The following is an 11,726-nucleotide window of genomic DNA, read 5'->3' on the forward strand; positions in this document are numbered from 1 at the left end:
AAGGGGATGAACTCACCCGGAGAGGTCCATGTCTCAGTCAAAAATAAAACATCCAGACCCGAGGAGAGAAAAAAATCATTTAAGAGGAAGGCCTTATTAGAAAGAGACCTAACATTAAATAAGGCCATACGAGTCCGAGGAGTCCTGTCCTTAGTAGTAGCTCGTTTGAGGGTACTGAGGTTGTTTTGTTGAACACCACGGCCAGGCAGTGATATCCAAGAACGAGCAGAGTGGAAGGCCACTGGGCAGGCAGGATAGGACTGAGGGCCAACGGGACATATCCAACGGTGGTTGAGCAGTTTAGCCGCAAAGCTGCTACCAAGATGGTGGATGAAATGAGAAAATTCACAGCTAGTAGAGGGGTAATCCGTAGCCATGGCTCTGATATAAGCCTTGAAGCGGACACGGACACCACTCCTTCTACCCCGTCTCCTGGGACGTATCCTGCGGGGCATGGGAAGAGGTAAGTCGGTCAGATGAGTGGGAGAGACGGGCATCAGGGGAATGGCATCACCCGCGGTCCCAAAACAGTTCGGTCGTTGAGAACAGGAGAAACGAAGATTCAGGAGCGTGTTTCTATCATAGGTTATTAGCGTACAATCACCTAGAGAACAAAGTGCCAAAGATAAAGACACAAGGAGTACAACGCCGTACCATCTCCCGGCATGCATTGCCAGTGCGTAACGCGTAATTACACAATCAAACAACGAACACATACTGCCCATACAACAAATGTACCAGAGACAATTATGAATACACCACACCTCCCACTTCAAACTCAGTGATGTATAAAACAACACATTTGAATGGCACTGGGAGCTCAATTTCCACAAATTTTAACAAGAGAATGTCAAAAACCATTCTGCAGATATTCCAACAGACCTGTTTCTCACTGAAACACTGGCACAGTATAAAATGATAAAACACAAAAACGAGGCTCTTAACTGTTGAATAACTCTAATGCTATAAAAAGCGAGAAACAAATTAACCCAAATATATATTTTTCAATAAAAAAGATCTTACAGTGTTGACATGTGATATGTTGTTTTGTATCATATTAAAAAAACAACATCAATGTTATGCTCGAAACGAGACAGGGAAAATGACAGATCTCGAAAATGCTTTAATGTACGAGCCTAGAAGGAGTTCCTGAAAGCATCACTTCCTGAGGATTTTCTTTCATAGAAGTTTACGTGCCCATTGCTGGGTTTTTTTGCAGCTGCTCTGGCTGATACGTAGATAAAGACAGCGATAGGTCCGCCTGTACCGATGACCAAACAGTGTAAAGACCGGAAACTATCTTCATAACCGACTAACGTCAAACTTGGTAACGCCTTTATGTTCCAAAGTACAACCAGAGTACCGGTTGGCTAACAATTTGTGCAAGAGGTCGCTAGATCAAATGACGTTTTTGTCTGCCAGTTTACTTTTGTTGAAGAGAGTACACATTAAGGTTTTTTTACAGCTGTTGTCAGCAAGGAACAAAAATGAGTCGAAGAGGTGAAAGAAACGAGGAAACGGACAAAGCTTCTGTTTCCTCAAATGTCGCAGACGATTCACAGAGGATGACAACAATTTACGCTGTGTATCTCATCGCCGCTTTGGATATCACATGGATGTTTTTACAGTTCTCAGTAACCCCTGTGAGTATATGACACGAGAAGAAGAAGAAGCTGAAATGTCCCTATATTCCCTTTAGTGCGCACAGTTATGATTGAGGCTGGATTTACTGACGTTGATAATGCTATGGCTGAAAATCTCGTTTTAATTAAGAGTGCAAGAATGACCACTGGTCTTATATGAAACACTAACAGTAGCTATTACATACACTTATAGTAAACACTGGAGAAGGGGTATTCATATCACTGAATATCAGTGACACACAGTGAAGCATCCTGCTTTGAAATGTGCTTAATCACTGTGACAAGATAAGATAGGATAAGATGACATTTATTAGTCCCAGACTTGTGAAATTCACTTTGTTAAAGCAGCAGATGTGGCTGTTCAGGAACATAGGCAGTATTTATACTTTGTATGGATGAGAACTATGCCAGTATGTACATGTAGCAAAGTGTTGTATTGTATTGCTAAATCTTAGGATCTTTACTAAATTTCATACTTAAGAACAGATATTGAAAATTTAGTTCCACTGCAGTGATCGAAAACATAAAGTTAGTCAACACATTTGGATACACAAAACAAATCTGCAGTATAGAAATGCATTATCGAATACTACCCATGTATTTTCTTCCAGTTATTCTAATTTGGGTCACTCACATTCACAGCTGTGGCAAATTTAGAATCACCAGTTAACCGAACCCCATGCATTTCTTTGGACTGTTGAAGGAAGCTAGAAAGAAAACACAGGGAGAACATGCAAGCTCCACATAGAAAGGCCACTTGTACATGAGTTAATGTTTTATTGTCTTTCCAGGGGCACAAATTTGTAGTTTTTGGCACACTTATCACACATGAAACAGGAGTCAAAATTACATGATTGGAAGCATCAAAACGCCTTTTAACTATAAGCTTTTAAATGTGATAGATTAAATAGAACTACATGTATGTGGCATAATGGAAATAATCATGTTTTAAAATGTAAATTAAGGATTTTGGAAAAGAAGCAGCAGGAAACTGGCAGAATTTTAAATTTCATAATATTCTAAAAATATAAGCTAACACATCATTTAGTCATAGTCTAGTCATAGTGCAGTAAACATAAGTGACTCTAAAACTTCTCATTCTGTGACGTAAAATCTTCCCAACTTTGAACTCAAAGCTGAGATATGATGAAACAAAAAGGCATAGCAGGACACTCATTGCTGCCACCAAATACCTCCACCAACTCTAACACCAGCAGCACCACCTTCCTCAAATAAGGCCAATGTTCACCTGCAACACAATGCAACCCATTTAAATCAAATTGATTCACCTGGCATTTAGCTCTTTTTCTGTCACCACTTTCCATTTTACATGACATGACTCTGCTGCTAAAGATATCCTATAAAAAGAAGTTAGAGTTTGAACTGATAGCAGCTCTACCTCGGGCCAGGTGAGTGCCACAGTGACAGTGTTTCTGCATTGTACAGCAAAACAGTCCATTTAAATTGTGAGATAACCTACACAGAACTAGGCAAGCAAACCAGCCAATGTGTTTCAAAGTGAAAAATATTTGCACAATGTTTAGACAAAGGAGCCACTTCTGTGATAATGGCTGTGGGTGTTCATGAGGTTACCTTGAGCCGTCTTGAAATAATTCCTACATATGCTGAGCATGTCTTGGGTACTTTACCCTCACTCCAAGGACATGCTTATCCCAAACTATCTGAAGCAATTTGCTCAAATGCAGTTCTGAACCTTTCTCTTAATCTGATAAAGGTGCATGTGACAATGCCAAGATTAAATTAGATACTCCCTATCATATTGTGCCAATTTACCCTAATGAGAAAACAAGTGTTCGTCTTGTGTCCTGCACACTCCCAGTCCTCTCGCCCAAACTGATATATGTACAGTAGTGATGTTGTGTGCTACAAACGCTTCTGACAAAATTTTTCAAAAAACTTAAGTTAATGTGTGAAAACAGCTTCAGTAGGGTTTAGGTTGGGTGCTTTTGGAGTTCTCTGCTTTTTAAATTATTTTTTTTCCAAACTATCATTGCAGAAGTGCGATGTGTTTTGGCTCATGGTTCTATAGAAAAGAAATGAAGGTCCCGCTGATCTTAGGGGTTGGCCCTGCTGTCCGACTTAAGCACATTTCTAGCAGTAGCAAATTTGCCCCACAACATCAATACAGAAAGTGAACTTACCCTTAGAAAACCCATACAGCGGCCCTAAAGGGCAAAACTGCTGTGGTTCCTGTGTGAGCACACCCACTTGGGTCTTGGGTGGGATGACTGTGGGTTTGCCCTGCCCACACACCCCCACAGTTCATCCACATCTAACCAATGTTGGCCTTGGTATGTTGGCTGGGTATTAGTTCACAGTTCTTCTAAAGTTTATGAATCAATAAAAAAAAAAAAAAGGAAGGCCTTGAATGCGAACTCTTGACTGGCATAAACAAGGATGTACTTTTATTGTGTCTGTCAAGACACAAGTTATTTTCTGACACTCATTATCACTTCTATGCTAATGACATTCAGTTGTACATGTCTTTTAAGGTCCAACAGCTGGATAGTCCACTGTTTAGTGATTGGTTCTCTAACAATGACCTCGTCTTAAACTGGTCTTAGTTCATTTTGTTCAGCAGTTAAATCCAGTGTTTAAAGTCTTGGTGTAATATTTGATTCTTCTCTGGGTTTTGGCAGTAAAGTCTATCTTACCAGGAGAGTCTTTTTCCTGTTTTTTTTCTAATTTATGTAACATTTCTGAATTGCAACATATGGTCTCTTTGGTGGATCTGGAGAAAATTAGTGATGCATTTGCATCATTGCACTTAGATTACTGTAATGCCTTGTTTTCTGGCTTGGGTAAATTCTCATTAATGTCTTTCGAAAGCAATAAAGCAAGGGAACTGTAATAAGACTATTAACACATTCAGCAGCCGAGCTCAAATCACTACCATTTTATATTCTTTAAACTGGCTCTCAGTAGATTCTACAATTTGTTTTCACATACAGAGCACTTAATGGCCAGGCTCCGGACTGTTTGCCTTATCTTCTACCAAGCACACCTCTGCTTGTAGGCTTTGATGACAGGCTCAGAATCTAATGGTCATTCCACATACAAAAGGGCAGAGATTTAGAGCAGTCTCTCGCAACAATTAACTTTAGCTGACTCTGTGGACTCTTTCTAAAACCAGTTAAGAATCTTTTTTTAGTTTAATCAGGCTTTTCTTTGATACTTTTAATGATTTTATATTTTCGTTTTGATCTTAAATTGTTTTTGTATTGTTTTTATGGTGTTTAATTTCCTTATTTATTTTACTCGGTTTTGTGACCACTTGTCACAAAAAAATAACGGTCACTTACTTATGTTGCTCTCTATAGTATTTGGCAAAGAAGCTCGGCTTCGACACGTTGTGGTTTGGTTATTTGCAAACTACAGTTGGAGTTATTCAGCTGCTCGGGGGCCCAATGTTTGGAAGGTGAGTTTCTGTTCGCTATTTTTTGCTTGGACATTGCTCTTTACTGTTTGCCAACAGTCGGAACACAGTGTAGAAAAATGTGACTGTAGGGTCTGTTTTTTTTTTTTGGCAGGTTTGCAGATCTATTTGGGGCACGGACAGCTTTGTCCCTGGCATGTGCTTCAACTGTTGTCTTCTTTCTGCTGCTGGCCACAGCAGACACTCCAGCCATGTTGTTCATCCATAAAATCCCCACAGTCTTTATGCATGTCCTCCCTGGTGAGCATCAAATCTACCGTTTTTTTATCCTTTGCTAACAATGTGGCTGAACTATTTTTACATTTATTCAGATTTATTCTAAATGTTAATTTTATTTATCCTGAATCAAGTTTCACTTGATTTTCTTCTTTGTCCCACCTGTGTCTGCAGCATCACAAATGGTTGTTACAGACCTTACAAAACCTGAGAAACGGGCCGACGCCTTATCCAAGCTTGGTCTGTGTTTTGGCATCGGTATGATAGTTGGCTCCACATTAGGCGGACAGCTGAGCAAACTCTATGGGTTAGTGTCACAGTGTGTATCATTAACAGCAGCAATGGTGTGAAACCAACCTGAGCAACCATTGACTCTTTGACAGAGCCAAAGGAAATAAAAAACATCTCTGGTTTAGGAAGACATTTTGGCTTAGGTTGGAATATTGCGCTTTTATGAAACATGGAAATCAGTCATTGTGTGTGTTTACCAAAAGTGTCCCCTATACAGCACCTTTACTTTGTATTTCTCAGGGAGAAGTTTACTGCATGTTTTGGTACTGCAGGGAGTGCCTTCAGCTTGCTGTTGGTTTTAAAGTTCATCCCCAAAAATACAAAAGCTGAAACAACCAGAGGCAACACTACAGGTAAGACATACCTACTTCTTTTCAACCTAATGGTCTCAGCTGTCTAGGTACAAAGTGGCCTTGGCTTCATGATCACAACAACAGGGATGAGCTGGTAATTTGAATCTAGCTGTCTTCATTGCACACATAAAAATTACTCAACTGGATTTTGTCACTCTCAGCTGCACTCAAACATAGTTTTTGTTATTTTTTTCTTTAAAAAACCATGACTCTGCTCTTACTTTTTTTTTCTTTCTTTCACATTTTGGATCATCTCATAGCAAACCGTTGATGCCAGTCTTTAAAATTCCATGTAATAATCCAGGTAGATTATTATCAGAATACCACTGAGTCTCTGATGTTGTGTTACTGTATCATCTTCCATAATTACATACTCAAATGTGCTTAAAATTGCAGTGGGCCATTCTTTTCCATATAGGTGTATTTTAAAAAGAAAAAAGGTAATACATCTATATTTTTAGAGATGTTTGGAGAGAGTCACCTTTTGGTTGCAAATAATCCAAAGCCATGGTATGGAATGTCTGTAAAGGTTCTCAGTCATCCAGGTCATCGTAGTCAAAGGAGTTTGCAAAGAAAACTGTCTGGACTTCTTTAAGTTGCTAGAAGACATTTCACCTTTCATTCGAGAGCAGCACTGAAATTTCCCTGGAACTTCTCTACATACATGTTATCCTACCTTGACTTATTGGTAGAAACACATAATGAGATGGTAATTGTACCTCTTGCACTTTGATTTTACTTCAGATGACAACAGAAGAAAGTCAGTATTCAATCTGAGTGAGATTACGAGGCTGATGAAGTTTCCAACAGTGATGCAGACTTTCATTATCAAGATAGTTGCAGGTTTGCCATCAGGTGAGACTTGAAGTGTGAAGATGTTTTGGTTTAAGCCTTTGCAATATACAAATGTTGTGTCTCTTCCTAATATCACTGTGTTTAAGTTACACACTCTTTAAATGTTTTTCTTTTTTGCCATTTTGTTTTTGGAGGTTACCTATGGTGATATGTTCTGATTGGGCTCATTTACATTTATGTGTATTAAAATGGGTATGAATATGTAGCTAAATTTGTGGATGCTCATGTTAAACCAGGACAAAATTTTAAATAATTCTGGTCAAACATCTGTGAGCCAAATGTTCAGGCTTCATACTCTTGTGATGGCTCAGCTATAAAAGGCTCGATGGGGGTTCGTCATCACCCTGCTGGGCAGGCAGGTGGGCAGCATGGACCCCCAGATTTGTGAATGCGATAACTCGAGAAAAAGGCAACATAGGAGTTTCAAATTGATACCATAGGTGTTTCTACTAAAAGGTTCTGATGAGTTTGAATCCTGAAGTTTTGTGAAAACCTTGTGAACACGATAATTTGAGAACAAGGCAGAGTACACAGAAGCCCCAACTGGACCTTCTGGAATTGCAAGGAGCAGCCAATTGGAAGCAAGTTTGTGTAAAGGGAAGTTGGCCTTACAGGAGCAGGCTTTAGACAAATGGCACCAAGAATAACTTCAAGATAAATACAACTGTAACATGTCTGTGAAGGTTCTCAGTCATCCAGGTCATCGTAATCTAAGGAGCTTGCAAAGAAAAGCGTCTGGACTTCTTTAAGTTGCTTGAAGACGTTTCACCTCTCATCCGAGAAGCGTCAAATGGTGGGGAGTCCCAGATTTAAACCTAGTGGGAGTATCCCCCCACAGAGGGACAAAAGGACCCCCTGATGATCCTCTAATCGCCTGAGCCAAGGCGTATCTTGAGCCAAGGTGTAGCTTCTCGGATGAAAGGTGAAACGTCTTCAAGCAACTTAAAGAAGTCCAGACGCTTTTCTTTGCAAGCTCCTTTGAATACAACTGTAACATTGTAAATCAGCATATTAGGCCAGCACTGAAGTTAAGCGATCGTGGCTCAAGAGTTGGGAGTTCGCCTTGTAATCGGAAGGTTGCCGGTTCGAGCCCCGGCTCGGACAGTCTTGGTCGTTGTGTCCTTGGGCAAGACACTTCACCCGTTGCCTACTGGTGGTGGTCAGAGGGCCCGGTGGCGCCAGTGTCCGGCAGCCTCGCCTCTGTCAGTGCGCCCCAGGGCGGCTGTGGCTACAATGTAGCTTGCCATCACCAGTGTGTGAATGTGTGCGTGAATGGGTGGATGACTGGATATGTAAAGCGCTTTGGGGTCCTTAGGGACTAGTAAAAGCGCTATATAAATACAGGACATTTAAGCAGCCCTGAAAACATTTTGCAAACAGAAAATTAAATTGCCACAAAGAGACACAAAGCCAACTTTGATGGTGTCATCATAAATCATATGTAAATCTAACAAAATTGTTTTGTGCTCGAAGGCATTTTTCAAGTGATGTTTTCTATCATTGCACTGGAGTTCTTTAAGCTGCAACCTGAGCAGAATGGCTACCTGATGGCCTATTTTGGCATCGTCCAAATGGTAAGACTGAAATCCAAAATGAATTGGTGCATTTTAGCCTTTTCAAGTTTTCTACGTTTTGTTATATTACAGACCAAAATTCACTTATGATTCACTTGTTGAATTTAGACTAAATGACAAATTAAGGAACAGGTTTTTGGAGTATTTTGTTTGTTTTTCTTTTTTCTTTAACAACTGAAAGAATAAAACACAGTGTTTGCAGACGTATCCTTGCTCGCACTTGGGGTTGAGCTCTGATGGTTCCTACATGAAACAACAGTCCCCAATATGCTTCAATAACTTCATTAGACCTGTGATTAGTTGAATTCATGAATTAGGAAAGTTACTTACAGATCTGTTTAAGGTCTTGCAGTTGTCAGACTAAAAAAACCCAACCTGTGATAGCCTCTTATTGTCAGATGGGGAACTTTTGGAACCACCAACAGTCGTCCAAGATATTCCAATATAGCTAAGCTAAGTAGTCTGGTCTTTGTCAGAGAGATTACCAAGAAGCCAGTGGTCACTGACTAAAAGATTCACTTTTTATTTTTTTTGTAGAAAACTCTAAAGGATCTGAAAACTTTTCAAATGGACTGTATGTGATATGTTGGGGGGTTGAGCTTAAGCTTATACCAGACTGCAAGATGAAATGAGTAAAACCCAGATGTTTGTTCAGGTTATTCAAGGAGGAGTGATCGGTCGGCTTACGGCAAGATACTCTGACAATTCATTGCTGCTTCTATCCATTGGAGTGTCCTCTTTTGTGGGACTGGCTCAGGTATGCACAAAACATAAGCACACACCCCTTAGAGAGAAAGTATTCACTCAAGTACTTCATAGCTTTTCTTTTTAAGAAGCAAAACTCTTGTCTTAGCTTGTTGAAAAAAAAAATGTTTCCATTGTTTGATGCAAATAAAATGAAAAGTTTTAACCCCCCTTTTTTTTTACCATGAGGTTTTTTGTTTTTTTTTATAGTAAATCTTACTACAACTTTTACTATTGCTTGGTATTGAACTTCTGTGATATTGTGCTTGTACTTATTTGAATACTTGTTCACCTGTATACAAGTGTGAATTTGTTAGGGTATTTTTTGTTTGTTTTATTATCATGAATGTGTTCATGTTTCTTGGTGTTTAGCAGCTCAGATAAGAGCCCAAGAGCTTGTTCAACAGCTTGAGATTGCTGGTTGGCACCGGGTGAAATCCGTCACAAACAGGTTGCTGCAGCCGAAACCTCTTTGTGATTGGTTTGGTTGCTGCTAGAGTACTGCGGCCACTCATAGTTTGCATGGAAGGAATGTCAACTAATTAACTTGAAAAAGTGAAAGGTGAAAATGTCCGTCGCAAACATTAAATGGAGAGCGTTCGGTGACCAGAGGATATCAAGTGCTCGGTGACTGCTTTAGGCCTGCATGGCTGGGACTTCCAATGGACTGTGAACCACTCACAACTAGTTGAGAAATACTCAATTTTCCCCAACAACTGGTGGTTGCCAAGTGGTTGGTAACCACCAGTTGTGACTGGGGCGTAAAACTGTATCAATTCATAGCAGAGCTTTGAATTGATACATCAATATGCTAACAGCCACATTTACATGTTTCGTACATGGTGCTGCCCCTAACAGGCCTCACTATCAGTTAACCCCTTTGCCACACTGCCAAAGCCCCTTAAGACAGATATTTGGATTCACAGCTGAATTGGGGAGTGTCATCAAATCAAATCAAAATTTATTTCTATAGCACATAATAATACACCAAAGTTGACCAAAGTCCTTCAAAGTTGGTCAGAGCAATAGTATAAGACAGAATAAAAAGAAACAGTTAAAAGGAGGGCAGGAAACAATATGAACAATATGGGTAAAAAAAAAATCCTCATAGAAATCCAGAGCAAAAACTTAATCAATAGCACAGCCCATTAGAGTTCTGCTGCAGGCATTTCTTTGGACTCGTTGTGACAGCAACCCCTATTAAACATAATTACCTAGCAATGAATATAATGTGCCATTGAACCCCTTGCTGAAAACTGTTTATTTCTGATATTTCTCTGTACAGGCATATATACAGAATGTGTGGCAGTTCTGCTTTAACATCCTCCCGATGATGTTTTCTCTCAGTGTGTTTAATGCCATCACAGACAGCATGCTCACCAAGAGTGTACCGTCCTCTGACACAGGTGAGACCATCCCGCTTTACTTTATTACAACCAGATGGTGTTTGACAGGCTCTACTTTTAAAAAGCTTTATTTTAGATCACTTGATGTGTGACTGCATTTGAATAAAGCTGCTTTAAACTTAAAGAAGCAAAGACACTCCAGCATTCCAAGATAAAATGTAATAATATCAAATAAAATGGTTTAGAAAACTACAGGTGAACCTATTGTGAAATAGTGTAAAGAATTATTGCCAGTTTTAATCTTGTTCTCATTTGCAGGCACAATGCTGGGACTGTGCGCATCTGTTCAATCTCTGCTTCGCACAGTTGGACCTACTATAGGGGGCTTCCTGTATGTGAACTACGGCATTTCCTCTATAGGTTTAATCCAGTTTTTCGTGAATATTGCTGTGTTTGTCTACCTGCTACAGCGACGACTCAACAAGACAGCCGAGCAGCGAAAGTGACACCTCTGTCTTTTTGTCTCACTTGTTCAAAAACTCAAAAAAGGAGAGGAGATGGAAATCAGCTGTTGATTTTAAAAACAAGCATCATATACACACATATTTCCCTTTTTTTAGTAACTGCCATAATTAGATCATATCCCATTATTCCAGATTTTGTGCTGTTCAAGTTTCTGTTGATTCAGTGTCAGATCACTAGATGGCACCAAATCCTCTATTTTACTGGCTGATGGTTTTATTGGCTCGTTGTTCACATAAACATCAGAGTTTAATCAGTTTGATTATGATTGAAAACAGGGCCAACTCCATTGCTACTACAATTTAGAATAAAAGTTAATTTTCTTAAGTTATTGTTTTGCATTAAACTTTTGGAAATGCTTTTGTTTTTTCTATATAAATTTAAAGTCAGGAATGCACTGTAGACTTGCCTTTGCACTGAAAAGGACCAATCTTAACCATGCTTTTTAATGGCTGTAAACTTTCATATAAATAAATGTGTGAGGGGGAAAAAAAGCAAATTTAATAATAATAATTGCCAGAATAGTTCAGAGACTTTGATGCCAGTGCTGTCCTGGTACACCCTTAGTATCACCCAGCCAGGCTTCAACTCACCACTGTAAGTAAACTACTTTTATTTACTTGTTCATATTTAGGTTTAGAATGATGTGGTGAAAAAAAGTGAACTGATAAAATACAACATGTTAAAGATTAAACCAGTGGTTACCAAACCTTTTTTGTTCTGTT

At 39.4% G+C, this 11,726-nt stretch overlaps 1 protein-coding gene across 2 annotated transcripts; it reads left to right on the forward strand.

Moving 5' to 3' along the window:
- The first annotated feature begins 1,170 nt into the window (after positions 1-1,170).
- On the forward strand, positions 1,171-11,040 carry slc67a1 (solute carrier family 67 member 1). 2 transcript variants are annotated; one of them, XM_005744388.1, is made up of 11 exons: positions 1,171-1,327; positions 1,466-1,643; positions 4,985-5,082; positions 5,195-5,340; positions 5,491-5,623; positions 5,848-5,960; positions 6,705-6,815; positions 8,289-8,389; positions 9,045-9,146; positions 10,419-10,539; positions 10,798-11,040. In XM_005744388.1, the coding sequence occupies exons 2-11, from the start codon at positions 1,488-1,490 to the stop codon at positions 10,983-10,985; spliced, it is 1,269 nt and encodes a 422-aa protein (XP_005744445.1). In that variant the 5' UTR covers positions 1,171-1,327; positions 1,466-1,487; the 3' UTR covers positions 10,986-11,040. The 2 variants fall into 2 exon arrangements, with proteins under 2 accessions (XP_005744445.1, XP_005744444.1); XM_005744387.1 differs by having other exon boundaries at positions 1,171-1,643.
- The last annotated feature ends 686 nt before the right edge of the window (positions 11,041-11,726 follow it).

The sequence above is a fragment of the Pundamilia nyererei genome, unplaced genomic scaffold (genome assembly GCF_000239375.1).
Source record: "Pundamilia nyererei isolate P.nyererei 1_Seehausen unplaced genomic scaffold, PunNye1.0 scaffold00143, whole genome shotgun sequence".
In the NCBI taxonomy this organism is placed as follows: Eukaryota; Metazoa; Chordata; class Actinopteri; order Cichliformes; family Cichlidae; genus Pundamilia; species Pundamilia nyererei.